Source organism: Leucoraja erinacea, chromosome 23 (assembly GCF_028641065.1).
Source record: "Leucoraja erinacea ecotype New England chromosome 23, Leri_hhj_1, whole genome shotgun sequence".
NCBI classification, from domain to species: Eukaryota; Metazoa; Chordata; class Chondrichthyes; order Rajiformes; family Rajidae; genus Leucoraja; species Leucoraja erinaceus.
This window is the reverse complement of record NC_073399.1, coordinates 33,573,193-33,597,447: the sequence shown is the minus strand read 5'-3', so window position 1 is coordinate 33,597,447 and position 24,255 is coordinate 33,573,193. Positions and strand designations below refer to the sequence as shown.

General features: G+C 44.5%; 2 protein-coding genes across 4 annotated transcripts in view; one reads left to right on the top strand and one right to left on the bottom strand.

Moving 5' to 3' along the window:
* crlf3 (cytokine receptor-like factor 3) overlaps positions 1–16,063 on the bottom strand; it is a 44,958-nt gene extending 28,895 nt beyond the window's left edge. The window contains exon 1 of the mRNA XM_055654266.1: positions 15,986–16,063. The gene's annotated coding sequence lies outside the window, so the exon portion shown is untranslated. The remainder of the gene's footprint in view (positions 1–15,985) is intronic.
* Positions 16,064–16,879: 816 nt separating this feature from the next.
* The window catches only part of atad5a (ATPase family AAA domain containing 5a), a 62,611-nt gene continuing 55,235 nt past the window's right edge, over positions 16,880–24,255 (top strand). Inside the window, exons 1-3 of one of the 3 annotated variants that reach the window (XM_055654264.1) lie at positions 16,880–17,195; positions 17,405–17,484; positions 18,516–20,350. In XM_055654264.1, coding sequence (XP_055510239.1) covers positions 17,437–17,484; positions 18,516–20,350 — 1,883 coding nt within the window. In that variant the 5' untranslated portion in view covers positions 16,880–17,195; positions 17,405–17,436. Of the gene's footprint in view, positions 17,485–18,515; positions 20,351–24,255 lie in introns of all 3 variants that reach the window. The other 2 variants (XM_055654263.1, XM_055654265.1) reach the window with 2 other exon arrangements.

The window sequence follows — 24,255 nt, the reverse complement described above, 5'->3', positions numbered from 1 at the left end:
CCTGCTGTGACTATGACGGGTGCCGGCAAGTCGCCGAAAAAAATCACGTAAGTGGGACAGGGCGGGGGGATATGGGTGGAAGGGTACAATCAGGGGCTGGGGAAAGAAGGTGAGGTAGTGGGAAAAATAGGTGTGTATGAGTGTGGGCACAGGAAAGAGAGAGGGAGTGGGGGTAAGTACTCAAAACTGGAGAATTCAATGTCCGTACCCTAGGGTTGCAAGCTAGCTACCCAAGCAGAATATGAAGGTAGATAAAAATGCTGGAGAAACTCAGCGGATGAAGCAGCATCTGTCGAGCGAAGGAATAGGTGACGTTTCGGGTCGAGGGTCACCTTTTCCTTCGCTCCACAGATGCTGCCTCAGCCGCTGAGTTTCTCCAGCATTTTTATCTACCTTTGATTTTTCCTGCATCTGCAGTTCCTTCTTAAACAAGCAGAATATGAGGTGCAGTTAGCCTTGCTAGCTGCAGGAAAAAAATCATTCAAAAGCAACACCAACAATTGCAGATAATTTTCAGAGGTAAGTAAGTAAAAGTCAGAAAGGACCAGATTGCAGAGGAAGAAAAGTAGGGGAGAGCATGAAAGCAGGTGAAAGGGGGAGGGAGGTGATGAACAGATGCTGAACAGGTAGGGATGGATCGGGTGGATCTGTGGAAAAAGAGAAAAGGGCCTGTCCCACTTGGGCGGCTCTTTAGGCTACTGCCAGGGACTAGTTGTAATGGAATTCACCGACGACACCTGGCAACAACCAACCTACGACAACACCTACACCAACCTACGGCAGCAAAAATGCGCTGAAAAATGTTCAACATGTTGAAAATTTACAGGCAGTCGCCTGTTGTCGCCTAATAGCACTGTCCCACGGTACGAGTTCATTCCAAGAGCTCTCTCGAGTTAGCCCTGATTCGAACTCGGAGATTTACGGTAATGGCCACTCGCCGGTACTCGGGGCTCTCGTGGACATTTTTCAACACATTGGAAAATCTTCCCGTGCTTACCTGCTGTTAGCGAGTCTTCCAGAGTACCTGCCGTTAGCGCTAAGAGATGTCCCCAAGCTCCGACGTACCCGCTACGCTCATTCTCCGTGCTTACCACGATTTTTTTTAAATGATTTTTTTTAAACTAGGGAGAGCTCTTGGAATGAACTTGTACATGGGACAGGGCTTTAAGTGGGACAGGCCCTTAAGGCGTTTTACAAAAGGAACCAGCAGCACCACTCTCAATCCTGCCCCACAATTCAGCTCTGAGATTACTGTTCTATGCTAGCCTCTTCTATATCAGTTCCCCATCATCCTCAATTCCTTCATCTTTCAAATACTTAAATATATCTAACGCTCCAGCCACCACCAGCTCCAAGGGCTAAAAAAAATCTAGAGCTTCCCTACCCTCAGAGATAACATTTTGGAGCAGCTCCGTTCTAACTAACCCCCTCGTTCATGACTCTCCACTATGACAACTTCTACCCTGTTGATTCATTCATCATCGTTGAAAACATCAGCGATGCAGTGGGGCTGTTTTCCAACGGGAATAGTGACAGACGCACCACACATCTCTGTCCTCCAGTTCCTGCCGACTTCCGCCGCTGGAACTATAGGATTTTGGTGTGTGTGTGCTTTATCATCATTCCTTACAAGGCTATGTATGACAGTGATCGCAACTTCTACAGAAGTGTGGATGGCCGTTGGCTCGCTAGAAGCTCATCTGCCCTTTGACAGGTCTTGTTTTTGGTCCTGCTGGGGGTCCACAGCCCCCTCCTCACCTGGCAAACCAGGTGGGGGAGACGGTCTAGTCGCCGACTATCCGATCATGGAGCGGGGGGACCGTGGTGGGGGGGGGCTCCTCCCGACCTGACCTGGATGGACCCAGTATTGGGTGGACCGCAGTATACCCTGTTGAGCCCTCCTAGAATCTTGCCTGTTTGAATGCGGTCAGCTCTCATTCCTCTAAATCCCAAGGAATACTGGAAAGTCAGGCCAGGACATTAAAACAAAGAAGGAATCAAAAACCTGGGTGGCCCCAGTATTGGGTGGGCCGCAGTATTTCGGGATGAGGGCTGGATTAACTCCCACAACCCCTGCTGTGTAATCTAACTGCTGATCCTCAGCTGAAGCCAACACCTGTGCTGGCTGAGATTGTATTTGCCTAACTTCACTGTTTTGTATAGTGGGCAATATGCGGAGATTGTGTTAGCTGCTAACCAAGAGAAATTGTACACCAAGATGTCCCAAATTAAGCCAAAATAAGCAGATACACATTATATATATATTCACAAGTCTATCCATGTGCCTGTCCAAAAGCCTCTTAAACTCCATTTAATCTGCACCCCAGGCATCCATTGCCCCATCTGTGATTAAAAAACCTGCCCGCCAATCTCTTTTAAACTTTGCTCCTCTCACCTTAAAGTTAAGCCTCTAGTCTTTGACTTTTCCACCCTGATTGTCCACCACATCTATCCATGCCTCGTACCTATATTACTAAAAGTCTGATCTTGACCGCTTTTGGCTCGCTGTGGTGTGATTTCTGAGAGAACGCCGCCACCTACGGCCGTCATTTTGGGCCACCTCGCTCAGAGCCCCCCTCCGCCTTCCAGGACCGGAGGATATTTCACATCAATGAAAAATCAGAGAGATATTAATGTTATTTTTTAAATTCCGCATTCTCCCTGCTGTCCCCATTGGCGGCAGGGGGGAGGGACTATAAAACCCAAAAGTGTAGTCCCTCACTCAGTCTCCGTCAGACCCAGGAAGCGAGGGGGTCACGGCTCTCTGAGCTGCGAATAACACTGAACGCACGTCTACTCCACGGTGAGTCCCCTCGATGCGGCTGTAAGGTGGCTGCTGCCCAATTGTTTGCCTCGCCTTTTTAACAAGTTTGTGTTCACAAAATTATTTTTGGTTGTCAGGTGGCTGCAGCCAAATTGTTTGCCTTGGCTTGGCTTTTAAAATCGTTGCAACAGTTGGCTGCCAGCCCAAGAATCGATTTGGCCCACAATGTCAATACTAGCCTTCTGGAAACCAGTACCTTCGGCCCGCAACACCCATACTAGCGCAACAGAATGCCCCCCCCCCCCCCCCCCCCCACTGGCGAGCAATATTGAAATTGGTGGAGAGGAGGAATATTGCGTTGGTGACCAGCCCTCCCGTGTGATGCTGGGACCCAACGGGTCCCGCATAGTCTAGTAATTTTATAAACCTCTATCAGTCTAGTGGGGGGCACAATGGCACAGTTGCTGCATTACAGCGCCAGAGACCCGGGTTGAATCCCGACTGCCGGTGCTGTCTGCATGGAGTTTGTACGTTCTCCCAGTGGCCACGTGGATTTTCTCCGGGTGCTCCGGTTTCTTCCCACATCCCAAAGACGTGCAGATCTGTAGGTTATTTGGCTACTAAAAATGTTTTATTGTCCCTAGTGTAGAATAGCGCTAGCGTATGGGGTGATCAATGGTCAGCACAGACTTGGTGGGCCGAAGGGCCTGTTTTACGCTGTATCTCCAATGTTTAACCTCCAGTATCCCAGAGAAAACAATGTTTCTTTCTCCAACCTTGCAGATAATAACCCTGCTTATATAGTCATACAATTACATCTTCAATACTTCATCTGCAAGATGACAGCTTTGAAAATTAATCCCCTTTCAGTCAGGCTCGGATACACATTGAAGTAAAATGGTTGAAAGCCAGATCTCACTCAACTAGAAATCAATCAATCTCTCTCTCTCTCCCATTCACTCCAACTCGGGGTTGAGTGGTGCCATCTGCTTCATGATGTCATGGTGCTGTGTTAGCCATTCGTCATGATGCAGTTTCACTCATAGGTAAGCTAGGCAGATGAGCAGTCCTCTCCCAGCAAGAAAGAAGAACACATACATAACAGAATTCAACATAAAACATAAACATCCACCACAGCGGAAATATGCTACCAATTTAACTGGGCCGGCCATAAGAGCTCTTTGGTGGTTGGATTATCTGTTTCAGCCTGGCTTAAAAATGACCCAGCACCGCGTTTGGCCTTGTTTGGTTTCAATTCCTCACTGTCGATGCACCACTCTTTCTCATTTCCTCTGGTTTTCGCATATCCACACTTGCCGTTGAAGCTCATATACAGACAAACCCAAAGCTGCCTCATTCATCTGGAAGAACAAACGTGCAACATCTTTCCTGCCGCGTACTGCTGAAGCAAACTCCAGAGGGATGAATCTGGAACATCGTTGGTATTGTAGAACACAGGCTCAGTTGTACACTCAGCTCCATAAACTTAACTGCAAACAGAGTTTGGATCAAAATACTTGTTGCACAACATAAATGTGCAGCTGCTGGAGCTGCTGTCTCACAGCACCAGAGACCTGGGCTCAATCGGGCCCTGGGGTGCTGTCTGCGTGGTGTTTGCATGTTCTCTCCGAGACCGCCTGGAATGGCCATAGGTGCTCCAGTTTCCTCCCACATCCCAAAGACGTGCGGGTCTGTAGGTTGATTGGCCCTCTGTAAATTGTTCCTTTCGTGCAGGGACTGGAGGCGAAAGTGGGATAACATAGAACTAGTGTGAACAAGTGGTCGATAGTTGGTGTGGACTCAGGGGCCGCAGAGCCTGTTTCCATGCTGTATCTTTCGGTCAGTTAGTCAGTCAACAAAAAACATGCCATGTTAAGGAGAAGAAAATTCTGCGGGATGTATTCTTAAAAGCAAATGTTACAGTATATCACCTTTGCCAATGCAATTAGATGACCCATCGGGGCACAAGACACTCATAAGAACAGCATTTCAGGTATATCATTCTATAGATGCTGTCTCACCCACTGAGTTTCTCCAGCATTTTTGTCTACCTTCGATTTTTCCAGCATCTGTAGTTCTTTCTTAAGCATTCCAGGTATATCACTCTGCTGACTTTACCTAGCTACGGGGGTTAACAGGTTCATTGTTTGTTAGTGATTGGAGACATAAAGCCCTGGTTATTAGGGCTGGGTTACCCTCTACTGTGATGCCCTCTATGTCTACTAATCATAATTGTACATGTTGACATGTAAATAATGTGCATATACGCATAATAGCTTGATATACAAGTTGTTCATGGAATCATCTGCAGTAAGCCTGTGTTTTGGGTAGAAAGAGAAAGCTGGCTGGTTTGCAAGCATTCCAAAACAACACCACATTCCTCTTCAAAAGATATAATTATGTGGGTAACAGCCAGCCACAAGATCCTAGAACCTCTTAGCTGGTAGAAACCGAGCTGATGTACACTATGTGGCTATAGGAGCTGTTCAGAGGCTGGGAATCTTGCAGTAACTCCCCAAAGCCTGGCCACCATCTACAAGGCTCATCAGGAATGTGACAAAATACTCCCTTGCCTGGACAGCATGGACAAGGAGGGCTGAAGGGTCTATTTCCATGCCCCATTGCCATAAATCGCTACGACTAGGAGTGTAGCTTCAACGACACTCAAGATGCTCGATACCATACCTGACATAGCAGCCCAACTAATCAGCACCTCATCCACAGCCATTCACTCACTGCACAGAAACAGTGTTGTACTATCTACCAAATTCCCAGCAGCAACTCACCAAGACTCCTTAGACAGCAACCACCAAACCCACCACCTCACTAGCTTAAAGGACAAAGACAACATTCACCACCAGACCTGCATCGTCGTTCCATCACTGTTGCTGGGTCAAAATCCTGCAACTCCCTTCCTAACAGCACCCTGAGCACACCTACAACTCAAGGATCGCAGGGATCAAGAAGGCAGCTCACCAACTCCTTCAATTAGGTACTGACAATTAAACGCAGATACAAGGAACTGCAGATGCTGGAATCTTGAGGAAACCACAAAGTGCTGGAGGAACTCGGCGGGACAGGCTGACCCAGCACTTTGTGTTTTGGGCAATTAAATTTGGCTTAACCTGAGAAGCCCCCTACCATGGATGGATTAAAAACAAATAACGGCAGAGTGATTTTAAACCATCTCCAGTAAAGAACCCACAATCTTTCAAGTAGGTATCTCAGCACCACCCAAGGAGAATTTATGCTAGGTTTCTCCAGGAGACCAACAGCAAATGACAAAATATCAAAATGAAAACTCAACCATGCTTCAAAGTCACGTTATAGTGGCAAGCTTTCTTTCAACCATGTGTAGTAGAAGCAAAGGTAGACGCAAAAAGCTGGAGTAACTCAGCGGGACAGGCAGCATCTCCGGAGAGAAGGAATGGGTGTCGCTTTAAGTCAAGACCCTTCTTCAGACTGGTGGTAGAACCAAGTCTAGCTATTTCTCCCTCTACCCCTCTCGCAAGCCATCAAGTAAATTACTGAAAAGCAAAGTGCTGGAGGAAAGGTCCCGACTTGAAACAATATCTGTCCATTCCCTCCACAGATGTAGCCTGTCCATCCCCTCCATCAATGCTGCCTGAGCCACTGAGTTCCTCCAGCACTTTGTGTTTTGCTCATGATTCCAGCATCTGCAATGTCTGGAGTCTACAAGGGAAATACCGAGGCTGCACAGCCTAGTTTCACCCAAAGCGGCACAGATCAAGACTGGCGCTGAAGTGTCTTGATCTGGATGCCCTGGTGGCAATGTGAGTAACTCACCTACCAACCAAGGCTTGTTTTGTTGTTTCTCAGGGTTCAAAGAATTCACATTATTTAATACTTGCCTTAAAACTATAAGAAACTGCAACAACAGTTCAAGAAGGCGTTTGACGATTACTTTCTCAGGAGGTACAAACACTTGGCCTTGTCACAGATACCTACGTCCTGTCAGTCATGCCACGATGCTACTTTGTAAAGAATATACTTCACACATAGCAGCAACTAAATGAAGAAGTACACCGACAAATAAGGCAAGATAATAAATGTGGTTTCCACACATTTCCGCCTGCTGCAGTTGAGCCAGTTTTCATTTTGAAAAGGGGTTTGACAAAAAAAATTACAGTCAAGTTGTTATTAACAAGTATTATTAACAAGGGTAAACCATGCAGCCACATCCTGAGTTAGTTGATTATCAAAAGATGGATAATATTCAACTTCAGAAATTAAGACGGTATTTGAAATAGATTTAGGGCAAACATTAGCAACTTATTGTTTTACTCTCTGTGTTGTGAAACATTCGGCTGAACGTTTGTTTGTGCCAATGTTTAATGTTTCTCTGGCCTCCACTCTCCTTATTTCATTTCAACCTATCTACGTAACCTTGCATTCATTTCTCCTTCACATTCTTACCCTTGAAATGATTATCAACTATTTTCCAAAGCGGCAAGGAAATCAGCCTTCTAATGAAAACCCCTCAGGGTCCAGTTTCAAATCTGCTAAATTATGATTCAGTTGATTCATAATAGACAGCGTTTCTACTTTTCCCCTTGTCAAATGTAAAATAAAGAAGCAATCTCCATTTACGTAGTGCCCAACCAGTGAAACCAAAGAAGCAGATCTGGTTTGTCTACAGAAAACTCTCACAAACAAGCAAGGTAGAGGACTACAAAATCATTTTTGGTGTTGTTAGTTGAGGATAAGTATTGTTTGGGGTACTGGGAGAATACTATGGTGTCTTTTACCTCCACCCGCAGGGAGTATAGGGAAGAAGAATTTTGAGATTGCTCGTGTGAAAATCTAGCATTTCCTCAGTCCAGCATGAGTTTGTCAGCCCCAACTTCATGCTCGAGGAGATTCAGCCAAGTGTGCCCTGCAATGAGGCAAACATAACACTAAAGGGGCTGTCCCACTTGGACAACCTAATTGGCGAGTTTCGAAAAGTTTAGGAGAGTTTGAAAAAATGTCATGTTGAAGACCTCCTTCGACTATGTTGAAGACTATCTACGACTATCTTCGACTACCTTCGACTACCCTCGATTACCTACGACTAACATGCCGACCTACTACGGCCAAATCTAAGAGTAAAAAAAGTATCGATTTTTTCCATGGCGACCTTTTTTTACTCGCGGGCATTTTTCAACACGACCTAGCTGAATCCTCAAGTACACGGGGACTACTCTCGAGCATGAAGGAGAGTTACAAAGAACCTCGTGTCGACCATGCTGCGAGCATGAGTCGAGGGCAAACTTGCCAGATTATGTCGCCCAAGTGGGACAGCCCCTTAAATCTCCAAACTCTTCATGTTTATAAGTGACAGGAGCAGAATTAGGCCATTTGGCCCATCAAGTCTACTCCGCCATTCAATCATGGCTGATCTATCTTTCCCTCTCAACCCCATTCTCCTGCCTTCTCCCCATAACCTCTGACACAAGTACTATTCAGGAATCTATCTCTGCCTTAAAAATATCCATTGACTTGCCCGCCACAGCTGTCTGTGGCAATGAAATCTGTTGAATTGGCAGTGGGAGAGAGCAGGTGGAGTGGGAACAGCACCAGAGTGAGACCTATCAGCATACAAAATGAAAGCAGTATTCCAAAGCATACTGTCGTAGGACTGTGATGGACTAATATAACAGCTGCCATGGTTCAACTTAGTCTCACTATGTCCCTGTAACATACTTCGATATGTACACTTCCCTTTTTTGTCCCGCCTGCTTATTCTTAGAACCTCTTCCCCAAAGATTCTTTCTGACCGACAAGCAGACATTAAACAGATAATGTTTAAGAAGGAATTGGAGATGCTGGAAAATCGAAGGTAGACAAAAATGCTGGAGAAACTCAGCGGGTGAGGCAGCATCTATGGAGCGAAGGAAAAAGGCAACGTTTCGGGCCAAGACCCTTCCTTCGCTCCATAGATGCTGCTGCACCCGCTGAGTTTCTCCAGCATTTTTGTCTACATTAAACAGATAATTAGTTTTTAAACAATATTTCCCTTTCTGCCTCCACATTTCTCAATGACAGTTGGGGTTCATTCAGTCCCATAGACATAAGAAAGTGCAGACGCTGTCATCTTGAGCACAACACAGTAATGGAGTAACTCTGCTGGCCAGGCAGCATCTGTTGGGGGGAAATGGATAAACGACACTTCAGACTGATGAAGGATCCCGGCCCTGTCCATCCCATCCACAGATGCTGCCGGACCAACAAATTTCCTTCAGCATTTTTTATTTTGCCCATTGGCATTAGTGATGCAACGGGCATCGGGCTACTGATTTTGCCATGATCATATTAAATGGCGGAGGTAGACAAACATGCTGGAGAAACTCAGCGGCTGAGGCAGCATCTATGGAGCGAAGGAAATAGGCTATGTTAAATTGCGGTGCTGGCACGAATGGCGTCCTCCTGCACCTATTTTCTATGTTTCTATGCGATGTTCTTGTACTTTATTTGTTACCGAGCTAGTTCGTAAATCTCTGGTGACAGAGGCAAGTGAAATCAAGGCCTTACCCACTACTTCACCATCCACAAAGAGGGGCACTAAAGTCTATTCCAAAGCCCTCATCCTTAGTTCTGGATCACTGTACTCTGCATTCCTCCACTTCTGGGCATGGTCTCTGACTCAGATACTAGATTGGCATTTGATCCAGAACAAACAATCATTAAAATACACAGCCCCACAAAATGTCCATTCTCGTTGTCAATAACATATGATGTATCAGTTTTGCCTCATAGATTTGTCAGATGGATCATTACTAGAGATGGACAACCCCGAGCTACCTGCCCAGACTTGTACTTGACCAACCCATCCAATTTTGTATGTAACCAAGCCTACACCCAAGGACTGCAGCACTCACCTTGAAGTTTTCACTTATTCAGTCTATTTTTTAACCAGACACTTGCCATTACTACCACTGCTGCTAGGATCAGGAGCACACTGATGCAAATGCTTCAAGAAAACACAGTACAGTATGACCTTAAATATATCATGAAATCTTGAGTGCAGAAAATGCAGCAAATAGAGTAATAGTTATACAGCGTGGAGAGGTGTACTGTTTTTAGATTTGTTTTAAACTCGGGATCACTCGTGAGTGGACTTGCACCGTGAGACAGGGATTTTACATGCTATGCAATATTCAGCTCACAGGTTTGCTGTGTGAAAATTATTTGTATACATTACTTTTATGGGCACAGAATAAAATTAATCTAAAAACCTGACATCAGCATTCAAGAGTGTTGCTCCAACAGACACCCTTCAGGGTTAGTGGGGTGGGGTGAGGAAAACAAGTCTCCACTTGTCGGTTTCCATTCTTATCTATCCTGTTGTTGCCTGAGAATTACCTGAGAATTCCCTCTACCTGCTACATATTACCTCCAGTATCTCCTGAGGATCCAACCTTGGCTCTGTACACGACCCCACTGGCCGTGGGAAGCTCCGATGTGGTTTCTAGATTGTCAGAGTGGTTCTCCAACATCCAATGTGAGGTGTCTTCAGTTCCTGTCACAAAATGTGTTCTCTAGCTTTGTTCCTCTCCCTGGCAATGGCCCAAGTACAAACCTGACTGCACACAGTCGTGGATGTCACATTTAGCAAGATGACCTTCAAACCATACACCATGCCACCACAGAACCATCTACTTCTGAAGTAGGTCTGAAGAAGGGTCTCGACTCAAAACGTCACCAATTCCTGTTCTCCAGAGATGTTGCCTGACCCGCTGAGTTACTCCAGCAGTTTATGTCTACCATCTACTTCTACCTCTCTGACTCCACCATCTGCTGAAACAGTCATCCAATTCTTGGTTATTTCCAAACGTGACAATTTCAACATGCTCCCAGCCAACCTCCCTTGTTCTATTCTCCATAAAGGTAAACCATCCAAAGCTCAGCCAGCCATTTTCTAATTACCTTTCAACCGCATCTTAACCAATTAAACTTTCACCCTCATTTTCAAATACCTCCATGGCATCACAGTGTATCTATTTCGGTAACCACCAGTAGTCAGACAACTCTCGTGTCTGCATCCAATCAACTCTGGGCTATTGCTCGTCTGATTTTCAACACTCCACCACAACCTTCTGCTACCGAGGCATTAGGCTCTAAACATTCCTCCCTAAAATCATGTTGTCTCTCTAATTCAAATACCAATCACCACATGTTATAGATAACTACCAGGAAATACCTCGGGACATTGCAAAGGTGCGATACAAAGAGTGTTTGCTTCGAATTCCAGCCACTAACACAATGGACTTGTCAGACACACTCAGGAAGTCAGCTATTTTCATTAATTGCCCACCCCCAAGCCTTAACCTTTTTTTTTGCCTTGCTCAAGAACATCAAATCAGGAAGGAAATGCACATGAATCTAATTAAAGTTTCTCCCCCTCTTCCTCTACTTCAGTGCCACTGCATCATCTCTATAACAGCCAAGCCTATGCCTGCTTAGCTTCAGATCGGGTAGGATCAGAAACTTCCAAACCAGTGCATTCAGCTGAAAATTGTAAGCAGGGGGTAAACATGATCAGAATTATAAATACTGCTGACAGTACACCAACTTGAACTGTCTCAATTAAAACAAATATGCACCAACGTTTTCCTCCTCACCCCCGAGTAAATGGTGGGGAGTCTGGTCTGTGTGATGGACTGGGCCACGTCCGATGGTTCCAGACAGAAATTATATCAGATCAAATATCAGACTGAAGATGAGATTGTTCTCTGTGCAGTAATGATGGCTCTTAGATGTGTACAAGGAGATGATCGGCATTGAGATAAATTTTCCCCATTAGCAGGTAGTTCAGTCAGAAGAATTTGGGGGTTGCTAAGGGAAAAAAATGTTCTTCTTAAAAAATGTTATAACGATCTGGAATTTACTGTACACTGGAATGGTGGATATACCATTTAGTGGCTTCAGAAGGCAATTGGGAAAGCACAGAGCTGTAGGAAATTAGAAGCACGATACTGACAAGACTGAGGATGAAAGAGTTGGCATACACTTGATGGGCCGAGTGGCCTACTTTCATATTGCAACAATTCTAGGGTGCAGTGTTGGTTGTGCTATGGTGGTAACTTGCTGTACATCCAGTGACCCATAACTGTACCCCCTTTCCCCTCCAGAAGATAGACAGGTCCATGCTGTTCGAGACAGGAAAGCACCTTATAGTTTTTTAAAATCCCCAAAAAGTACTTAAAAGAGTGCTGTGATGTTCATCCAATATTCCAGACTTTTTCTTTAGGGAATATTGAGAAACTAAATTGTGATCTTTAATGACAAATTAACTTTAATCTCCTGCGAACATCTGCAATTACATTTACCACATTTGCATTCTGGCAACCAAAAGCATCATTTGTTTTCAACATTCTTATTCCAACTCAGAATGAGTTGCCGAGCTTTAGTTATTTAACTGCAGGCAGAGATGTACAAAAACACCTGGCCACACGCTCATCTCCCCGCTACCTTCAGGTAGAAGGTACAGGAGCCTGAAGACTGCAACGTCCAGGTTCAGAAACAGCTTCTTCCCCACAGCCATCAGGCTATTGAACTCAACTCAAACAAAACTCTGAACATTAATAGCTCATTATCTGTTTATTTGCATTTTATCTGTTTTATTTATTCATGTGTGTATATATTTATACAATGGTATATGGACACACTGATCTGTTCTGTATTCATGCCTTCTATAATTCTGTTGTGCTGAAGCAAAGCAAGAATTTCATTGTCCTATCTGGGACACATGACAATCTTGAATCTTGACCTGTGCCTGATATCACGTGTGCTGAATTTTTCTAGCAGACTCACTTAGCTCAGGTACTAATAAATAATAAACACATGCACATATTTCTCATTGCATTTCATGGACCAGTAGGAACCCTTAATAACAATTTAGCTCATTTTAATTCACTCAATTTCCAATAAGCAGTTCAAATCAATTTTACTTACCAAAATATTAAAATGTTATTTCTATTAACCTGACAGAAAAATTCAAACTAGAAGCATATAAAATAACAGCTGAAAAAGTGAAATCTGGAATAATTCAACCGGTCAGGCAGAATTTATAGAAAGGCAAACAATTTGGCTTTAAGATAGAAAGAGTGCAGAGAAGGGAGTGGTTGATACATGCAACAAGGCAGGTACAATAACATTGAAAAGGCATTTGAACAGGTACATGGATAGGAAGGGTTTCGAGGTGTATGGGCCAATCAAATGGACTAGCATAGAGCATCTTAATCGGAATAGACGAGTTGAACCGAAGGACCTGTTTCCGTGTGGTACAACTCTATGACAGTTAAGTTCTGATACAGGTTTTCCTGATACATAACTCTGCTTCTCTTTCTAAGGAAGGCACAGCCTGCTAAGTGTTTCCAGCATTTTCTGTTTTTAGCAACTACAGCTTTTGATTTTCTTTTAATAAAGCAACAACCGACTTCCTTTGCAGTACAGAAATCTAATTACGTGCTTCCCATTGACATCAAATACTTTACTTAACTCCCTTCACAAGATTTTCATTTACCTCATATTAATAATCAAATTTTCTTCATCGTCAGCTGTGACTCAGTTGGCAGCACTTTCATCCCTGAGTTTCCAGAGAATCAAGAACAAAACCCAAGCAGACACTCCCATGCATTTCTCAGATTCTTTTGGATAAGACTATGAACACTAAAGGTTCCACGACACTATTTCAGAAAAGAGTAGTGGGAGGGAGAGGAGCCTTCGTATCTTTGCACTGATATTTATCCCGCTATCACATTACTGAGTCTACTTATCCTGGAACTATGACAGCACTGAAATGCCGTTTGGCCCATTGAATGTATTCTGGTTCATTGTACGGCAATCCAATTAGTCCCTTTCATTCATCCACTTTCTACAAAGCTTTGCAAATTGTTCACTCATGGAGTCATATAGTGCAAAAACAGGCCCTTCAGCCCAACATGCCCATGCTGACCATGATGTCCCAGACTCTAGACCCACCTGCCCATATTTGCCCCATATCCCTATAAAACTTTCCTATTCATATACGTGTCCAAATGACTTTTCAATGTTGTGACAGCACTGCCTCAATTACTTCTTCTGGCAGCTCAGTCCACATTCCCACCACGCTCTGTGTGAAGACATTGTCCCTCAGAAATAGGTTTCAGCTGAAGGGGAGAACATATAAAGGGGATCTGAAGGGCAGGTTTTTTTTTCACATAGAGGGCTATACATACATGGATCGAGCTGCCAAAAGATGTGGGTACAATTTTGACATTTAAAAGAAGCTTACACAGGTACAAGAATAGGTAGGTTTGGAGGGATATGGGTCCGAAGTAGAGATGGTCAAAAACATAAAGTTCTTAAGAATAAATATCACCCGTAATTTGTCCTGGATCAGCCACATCGAAGCTATGGCCATAAAAGTACACCAACGCCTCTATTTCCTAAGAAAACTATGGAAATCGGCATGTACCCAACAACCCTCCAACTTCTACGGATGCTCCGTAGAAAACATTTTATTGGGATGCATCACAGCACAGTTTGGGGTCAGCACAGTTCATGAACACAAGAAATCGCAGAGAGTTATGGACGTATCTCAGACCATCACGCAAACCAACCTCCCTTCCATTGACTCCATCTACACTTAATGCTGCCTTGGCAAGGCCACCAGCATAATCAAGGACCAGTCTCACCCCGGCCACTCCCTCTTCTCCCCTCTCCCATCAGCCAAGAGGTACAGAAGTTTGAAAACACATACTACATCTTCTTCTTGCATATGTCGTGCACAGCCTAAAGGTGGAGGACAACTTGTTCTATTTGATCTTATTTGATTGTGCACGCCAGGTTGATTGCATTCGCTGCAACAGGGCGGATCACGTGAAGGTTGCAATCTCCCATCCCACACATACTACCAGATTCAGGGACGGTTTCTTCCCAGCTGTTATCAGGCAATTGAACCATCCTCTCACCAGTTGGAGTGCAGTCCTGACCTCCTATCTATCTCATTTTCATTCCATCTACTCATAGCCACAACACTATTCAAGTATCTTGTACATTTTGTTCAGAATGTGAGCATCAGTACATTCATTCTGACCCACGACTTAAATCACTTCTGTCCTTCTGAAGAAAGTGCTTCTTGGAACATCCCCACCAACTTTCAGGAATCTCTGATCATTAAGAACCTTGGGAGTACACAGAATCCCTGCATAACTGGGGAAAGGAGCTCATCATCATGCCTGTTTAAGAAGGAACTGCAGATGCTGGAAAATCGAAGGTAGACAAAAGTGCTGGAGAAACTCAGCGGGTGCAGCAGCATCTATGGAGCTGCATCAACGGAGCTCCACAGATGCTGCTGCACCCGCTGAGTTTCTCCAGCACTTGTGTCTACCTTCATCATCATGCCTACCTGCCCATCAGGCACCTTCTGCCCCATCCGCGGCCAAGTCTGCAATTCCCACATCAATCTTCCCCATCTCCTCAAAACCGGACTGGAATCAAATCTTTCTCAATCCAGAGGATCTACTCGAGAGGATGATGGCAGGGCTCCCACAGTGGGGTCTTGCAGAAAAGTAGACTCAGCAGTGATGAAGTAACGGTGATCCCTTATGTAGGGTGTTGTGTGAGATTGGGAACATCCAATGTGCCTAACCACCAAGAATCATAGAAGCACCTAGCACAGAAAGGGTTATTTCAATCCACCTCGTCTGTGCCGACCATATTCCTATTTACGCTATGTGCAGACTATTTGACTGCAATAGATATTCATCCCTCTATATTTTCTTATCTAAATATGCACCTAATACCCTTTAAATGTGGCAATTCGGTTCAGTATGTGTCGGAAGGAACTGCAGATGTTGGTTTAAACCACAGATAGACACAAAATGCTGGAGTAACTCAGCGGGACAGGCAGCATCTCTGGAGGGAAGGAATGGGCGACGTCGAAGTTCTCCACTAACTACTCTTCTGACAGGAAAATCTTAAACTCAATCAAGCTGTCACGTTCTGAGTTTAAAGGCTGAAACGGGGGACAAATGTAAAGGAGAATGTGGCAGCAAAGATGAGTTGTCGAGAAGTTGTTCCCCTGGCTGAAGTTATATCCGAGTTCGTTGCCTCTCTGCCCCAGTCAATCTGGACAGAAACTTTAATCCGACCTGACAAAAACACACGAATTTAATCCAAGTTACAGATCCCGCTTCAGGAGTGAAAATTTAAAAAAAAATCTGAAAGACTTACCGCGTTAAAATAAATCAGTTTGATAGCAGGAGCGGAGAGTAGCGGGGAGCGATCGACGGGCGGGCGGGACCGGGCGGGCGGGAGGAGCGACTGACAGGACGAGCCCAAGGCCCAGCGCCTCCCCCGCCCGTCAATCGCACATGACTGACAGCCCTCACACCCAGTCGGTGATCGTATTCGGGCGGAGGGCGGGGACAGTCTCGGCCAATAGGCGTGTGCGGGGGGCGGGCTCCCTGGGCGCGAGTGATGGACGGGCGCTGCGTCCAATCGGTGATCGAACACGGACGGAGGGAAGGGACTTCCTTCGCCAATGGGCTTGCGTAGGAGGCGGGCGCTGGGGCGGTAAGTGATTGACATACACCGGATCCAATCGGTGATCGTATTCTGGCGGAGGGCGGAGACCATCTTAGCCAATGGGCGGGCGCGAGGGGGCGGGTGATCGATCGACAGGCGCATCATCCAATCACTGGCCTCACGGCGGTTGGGGGCGGGGACTGCCTCAGCGAATGGGCGGGCGCAGGGGGCGGGCACTGGGGATGTGACTGTCGACTGAGCGCCGCATCCAAATCGCGCACGCCTCCAATGGGTGCGGGGGGCGGACACGGAGTCAGGTTTCACCAATCGGTGACCGTATGCTAGCGGGGGGCGGGACAATCTCCACCAATGGGCGGGCGCGGGGGGCGGGCACTGGGGATGTGACTGATCGACAAGCGCCTCATCCAATCGGTGACCGTATGCCAGCGGAGGGCGGGGACAATCTCCACCAATGGGGGGTCGCGGGAGGCGGGCTCTGGGTCGGTGATTGACAGCGGGTGGCCAAGGCGCGACGTGATTGGCTGGGTGGGCGGGGGGTGAAAGGGCAGAGCGGATTGGCGCCATTTCTCGCTGGCCCGAGACGGTTTCGGCGCCTCTTTCAAAGGCGCTTCTGCCCCGCGTCTTGAGGCGAGCGGGCCGGTGACAGAAAACGATCCGCCGCCGACGCCGACGCGGAAATCTCACTGCTAAATATATTGCCCGTGAAAAATCCAGGCCGTCTAATTGACGGCTTTTCCATTTCATTCTAAAAGCCAGTTACTGGGGAGGAGAGGAGAGGGGAGGGGAGGGGAGTAAAGGAAAGGATTCCCATCCAGTGGGCCCGCTGTCGGTGTAAATGTGTGAGGGGCAACGAGATGTGGGTCCACGGCCATCGACCCCAGGGCTCTTAAGGCGAGTATGTGGCTTTCAACATGAATTAAAATCTGTCAATATCCCTCAGAGGCATGTTTTACTCTTGAGAGAAGCCCCAATCGTTTGTCGTCCCTTGAAGTCACAACATTCAATAATCGAATGCAACATGACATGATCATTTAAAGCCAACATTTTTTGAATGATTCTCGAAAATCTAACTCTTGTCAAATGCTCCTGGCTTGTACCCCGTAGGTTTCTGAGTGATAAGGGGAGAGTTTGCTGATATGGTTGGGATTCTTGCTATGGCTGATACAGTAGAGGAATATGATCAGGTGAGAATCTGTTTTGTTGATCTTTATAACAAATTCTTAACCGTTATGGATCAAGGTGTTGTGCATTTTGAAAGTGATATTGTTGGAGAGATGTATATTTAGATGAGAATACTGTCAATGTTACCTGTTTATTATATTTGGATTCAATTACCTATAACAGATAGGCCAAAATATGTATGAAATGTCACCAGTATTTCTGTGGACGATCCCTCCCCACTGGCAGGATATGTGAACCGATGTCATTGTTGTCTCACAAACCAACATCCCCATCATTGAAGGTAGATAAAAGTGCTTCGATTTTTCCAACATCTGCAGTTCCTTCTTAAACAACCTCGCTCCATAGATGCTGCTGCACCCGCTGAGTTTCTCCAGCTTTTTTGTGTACCCCCACCATTGAAGCTTTGCTTAAAACACTGGTGGGGTTGGACTGCAAATAATCCAGGCATTGAATTAGAAAGCTGCATTATTTCACTATTGACACTATTTGACAACAGACACAGTTCCTAGCTCCTTCATGACAGATAACTGGGTGAACAGAGAAAACCAAAGATCTTATAGCAGAGCTCCTCTATAATCTTTGGAGAAAACGGTTCAAATGTTCTTAAAAAACTTCCTTGGATACAAAACCTGACACTGATCTGTGGGAGTACTTAACCTATTGATGTTCAAAGTGGAAAAGGAGCATTTGGGATGGCATTGTGAAGTTTGAGTCCATTTGTTAGGAACATTTAAAGCCTGACATTAATGACCGAAGGAGCATACAACCAAACTATCTAATCACTTGTCCTACCAAGTACCTCTTGCCACATCTGTGCCTGGGTCATTTATTGCTTTAATAAAGCAAATAGTAAAGCAAATTACCAGGAGTAAAGAACAACTAGAAAGTATAGGGGATTTAGAATTTAATTTTTGGATGACCTGCTGAAGTCTAATTATTCGCTGAGCAGTAACTTTTCAAGTCACTTATCCACTTGCGTTTTTAAAGCAAATATTGATTAATGGTATGAAACATGATTACATTTATTTTGCAGCCATGTAAGAAGCAGAGGAAGGACGTTGAGGATTCCCCCACAAACACAATCAGAAGCTACTTTTCACCAGTGTCCAAATCAGTTGACGCATCCTCTCCATCACCCAAATCCAGCAACATACTTGATTACTTCAAGAAAACTCAAAGTGGACAACACGTTACTTCACCAACAACAGTTGAATGGGAAGAAAAACATTCAGCGGGAATATCTGTGAACAGTAAGGAATTAACAACGGACTTGGAAGGCAAGCATCAACCCCCAAAGAGAAAATTGTCTGGTAAAAGAGTTAACTTAAGCGATAGGCTTGTGGCCTCTGAGTGCAATGAGGTGGCTGAAATTAGTGATGCCAGCAGCTCGAGTGATATAGAAGTGTGCGACGTGAGATCTGGTGTCGGTGTTCTTGGCAGTGATACAGCCGCACTGATCGCTCAGCTTTGTGCAGAGAGCCAGGAACTGTTTGAAGACGACAAGGAGGATGCTTCTTTTGATCTCGACACCGCTGTGCAAAGAAAGACAGCAGCAGGGGCCAGAAAGGGACAGTGTAAAGAATCTGTCAACCTTTCGAAGAAGTCACAGAAACAAAAGTTTGGAAATAAAGAGGTGCATTCTCCTGCACTGTCGGACGTTGAGAATGTGGCGAATGATTGCTGTGAAAGCAGCAGTGAAGGTACTGTGGCATCCCAATTTGTGGTCATTGAAGATCAAGGAGCATGTCTCGGTGAGACAAATCTGAACCCAACTGATGAGGAGACTAGTTCCCTGAACAACAGCACTGTCACCGTGTCATTTGAGGACTTTATGAAGAACCAGGAGAATGAGGAGGTTTTGGCTGAGAAAGGGGCTGGGCTCCATTCGGAAGTAGTCCAGGAGAGTTGTAAGTCTGACAGCCTAGTAGAAAATGCAGACTTAACAATACCTCAGTCAGCATCTCCTAAAATCATGACTGTCCATGTTCAGATTCATCCCAATCCTGTGTCTACCTTGCCACGCATTTCCAAAGTAAAACGGCACAGGATAGCATCGATCTTTCTTCGTAAGAAGGTCGAGCCTGAAGATGAAGCAGTTGAGCACCAGTCTGCAAGCCCACATTCTGCAGACAGTGCTGACCCAGCACCTCCCAGAAGATCCAACGTTGTGATAGCTGAGGAAGAGCTGGAGTTGTGCGTGTTGGACATAACTGACAAGACTCCTGTAAAGACCAAATGCGGTCGTATCGAGAGGGAACAGTTTATGAATGCCTTCAGGCAACCCCCTTCCACGGAACTGGCAAAAAGCGGGGTCAAGAAGATGACACAGAAGCCTAGAGACCCAAAGGAAGGATTAGCACCAAGTGATGCAGCAGCAGAAGAAGGTAGAGAGAAGCGTAGCCAAGAGAAAGAAAATGAGCAATCTGTTACGCCTGTTATGTCAAACCAAACCAGTAAAGATTCCAGGGTGAAATTAAAAAACCGTGGAAACACAATTATGAAAAAGACGAAAAAGCTAAAAGGCAGAAAACGTTCCCAAGACTTTGGAAAAGCAGAATGTAAAAATGTAATTGATGGTGAAGAGAAGGAAACTAGTCCAATTGGGGACACATCAGAATCGAGACATTTAACGCATATTGATCCAGCAACAACTCGATCAAGTGAAACTTGCAGAGTTACAAGGCAAAGCCTTAGACAGCAAAGAGATGTTTCTATCCATTGTCAGACACTAAATAAGCCCATTGCCGGGGACTGTCTGGGAACCCCAGTCCATGTATCAACCCCAAAACGGATACACTGGTCCTCAGAAGCAAATGTCGTCTACAAAGCAGAAATGCTTCCTGTCACCTCTAACCAAAGCCCTATCAGGTAAAGTGCTTAAATCATTACTCTGTCGCAGTGTTGATTGTATGGGATGTCAGGACTGTCTTATGAAGAAAGACTGGATAGACTTGGTTTATACTCTCTGTCTCTAGAATTTAGGAGATTGAAAGGGGATCTTATAGAAACTTACAAAATTCTTAAGGGGTTGGACAAGCTAGATGCAGTAAGATTGTTCCCGATGTTGGGGAAGTCCAGGACAAGGGGTCACAGCTTAAGGATAAGGAGGAAATCCTTTAAAACCGAGATGAGAAAAACTTTTTTCACACAGAGAGTTGTGAATCTCTGGAACTCTCTGCCACAGAGGGTAGTTGAGGCCAGTTCATTGGCTATATTTAAGAGGGTGTTAGATATGGCCCTTTTGGCTAAAGGGATCAGAGGGTATGGAGAGAAGGCAGGTACGGGATACTGAGTTGGATGATCAGCCTTGATCATATTGAATGGCGGTGCAGGCTCGAAGGGCCGAATAGCCTACTCCTGCACCTAATTTCTATGTTTCTATCAACAGAGTTGTGAATTTGTGGAATTCTCTGCCACAGAAGGCAGTGGAGGCCAATTTATTGGATGCATTCAAAAGCGAGGTAGATAGAGCTCGGGGCTAGTGGAATCAAGGGATATGGGGAGAAGGCAGGAATGGGGTACTGATTGTGGATGATCAGCTAAGATCACTTTGAATGGCGGTGCTGGCTAGAAGGGCCGGATGGCCTACTCCTGCTCCTATTGTGTATGTGCCTATGTATCACCTGATCAACTTTACCCGATTTTAATATATTTTCATATGAAGATATCTTTGAAGTATGTTGTCATCCTGTGGCTAACTGGTTGTCGTAATACAGACAATTAGAATTTGTTCAATGCTGAAGGAGGCACGCAATTAGGTGTGTGTGTGTGTAGATGGGTGTGTGTGTGTGTGTGAAGATGGGTGTGTATGTGTGAAGATGGGTATCTGTGTGAAGATGGGTGTGTGTGAAGATGGGTGATGTGTTTATAGAATAGTGTTATCCCAAGTGTTCTACATTCCTGAGTACAATCTCCATGCTTCATCAGCTTCAATTGTGGAAAGGCAGTCGGTTTAATAGGACATTAGTTTTTGCGGGCCTTAATCATTAAACCAGGCTGAAATACTAGTTGTCACTGCGTGCAATTCGAGAGATGAATGGTGAGCTTGTGTCAAAGTGTAAGGGAAGAGCATTAAAGCTTCCGTATTTGTAATTTTTCTAGTCTTACAATGTTTTTTCTATTTGTGTGCTAAATTACCCTGGTGATAACACTGAATAATAAAGTACTTGTATTCCAACAGTAATTACAGACAGCTTTTTATAAAACGGAATTAATAATGTATGGAGGAACTGCAGATACTGGTTTAAACCAAAGATAGACCCAAAATGCTGGAGTAACTCAGCTGGACAGGGGGCATCTCCGGAGAGAAGGAATGGGTGACGTTTCGGGTCAAGACCCTTCTTCAGAATAAATGTTAATTAATCGGAACTAAATTAATTATGTCCATCTGAAAAATTGAACCAAAAATTGTCACATGCCTCAAATGTAAAACTATAACTGACTAAATCTAGTGCTGAATACATTGGATCTAGGCTTTTTGTTTTTTCTCTCAAGAGATTCAAGATTCAAGAGAGTTTATTGTCATGTGTCCCTAATGGGACAATGAAATTCTTGCTTTGCTTCAGCACAACAAAACATATAACCATATTACAATTACAGCACGGAAACAGGCCAACTCGGCCCTTCTAGTCCGTGCCGAACACTTATTCTCCCCTAGTCCCATCTACCTGCACTCAGACCATAATCCTCCATCTCTTTCCCGTCCATATACCTATCCAATTTATTTTTAAATGATAAAATCGAACCAGCCTCCACCACTTCCACTGGAAGCTCATCCCACGCAGGTACCCTCTCGGAGCAAAGAAGTTCCCCCTCATGTTACCCCTAAACTTCTGTCCCTTAATTCTCAAATCATGTCCTCTTGTTTGAATCTTCCCTACTCTCAATGGAAAAAGCTTATCCATGTCAACTCTGTCTATCCCTCTCATCATTTTAAAGACCTCTATCAAGTCTGTTTCTCTGTAACTTAGTTGCTGAAACCCAGGCAACATTTTAGTAAATATCCTCTGTACTCTCTTTATTTTGTTGACATCGTTCCTATAATTGGACCTCACTAATGCCCTGTACAATTTTAACATTACAACCCAACTTCTATACTCAATGCTCTGATTTATAAAGGCCAGCATACCAAAAGCTTTCTTTACCACCCTATCTACATGAGATCTCCACCTTCAGGGAACTATGTACAGTTATTCCTAGATCCCTCTGTTCAACTGCATTCCTCAATTCACTACCATTTACAATGTATGTCCTATTTTGATTTGTCCTGCCAAGATGTAGCACCTCACACTTATCAGCATTAATCTCCATCTGCCATCTTTCAGCCCACTCTTCCAAATGGCCTAAATCTCTGTAGACTTTGAAAATTTACTTCATTATCCACAACACCACCTCTCTTAGTATCATCTGCATACTTACTAATCCAATTTACCACACCATCATCCAGATCATTGATGTATATGACAAACAACAGTGGACCCAACACAGATCCCTGAGGCACCCCACTAGTCACTGGCCTCCAACCTGACAAACAGCCATCCACCATTAGTCTCCATGAATCTCCCATTCAGCCACTGAATCCATCATGCCATTCCTCCATTAATACCCAACAATTGAACCTTCTTAACAAACCTTCCATGTGGAACCTTGTCAAAGGCCTTACTGAAGTCCATATAGACAACTTCCACCACTTTACCCTCATCAATTTCCCTAGTAACCTCTTCAAAAAATTCAAGAAGATGAGTCAAACATAACCTTCCAGGCACAAATCCATGTTGACTGTTCCTAATCAGACCCTGTTTATCCAGATGCTTATATACATTATCTCTAAGTATCCTTTCCATTAATTTGCCCACCACTGACATCAAACTAACAGGTCTATAATTGCTTGGTTTACTCTTAGAACCCTTTTTAAACAATGGAACAACAGCGCAGTAGGCCAATCCTCCGGCACCATTCCCGTTTCTAATGACATTTGAAATATTTCTGTCATAGCCCCTGCTATTTCTACACTAACTTCCCTCAATGTCCTAGGGAATATCCTGTCAGGACCTGGAGACTTATCCACTTTTATATTTTTTTAAAGTGTCAGTACTTCCTCTTCTTTGAATCTCATATTTTCCATAGCTACTCTAGTTGTTTCCCTTACCTCACATAATTCCTTACCCTTCTCCTTGATGAATACTGCAGAAAAGAAATTGTTCAATATCTCCTCCATCTCTTTTTGTTCTGCAGATAGCTGTCCACTCTGACTCTAATGGACCAATTTTGTCCCTCGTTATCCTTTTGCTATTAATATAGCTGTAGAAACCCCTTGGATTTACTTTCACCTTACTTGCCAAAGCAACCTCTCGTATCTTCTTTTAGCTTTTCTAATTTTTACATTCTTTATACTCCTCAAGCACCTCATTTACTCCATGCTGCCTATAATTATTGTAGATCTCTCTCTTTTTTCAAAACCAAGTGTCCAATTTCCTTTGAAAACCATGGCTCTTTCCAATTATTACTATTTCCTTTCAACCGAACAGGGACATAAAGATTCTGTACTCTTAAAATGTCATCTTTAAATGTTCTCCATTTCTCTTCTACATCTTTCCCATAAAACAAAATGTCCCAATTCACTCCTTTTAAATCCTTTCGCATCTCCTCAAAGTTAGCCTTTCTCCAATGAAAAATCTCAGCCCTTGGTCCAGTTCTGACCCTCTCCATAATTATATTGAAACTAATGGTATTGTGATCACTGGATGCGAAGTGCTCCCCGACACATACCTCTG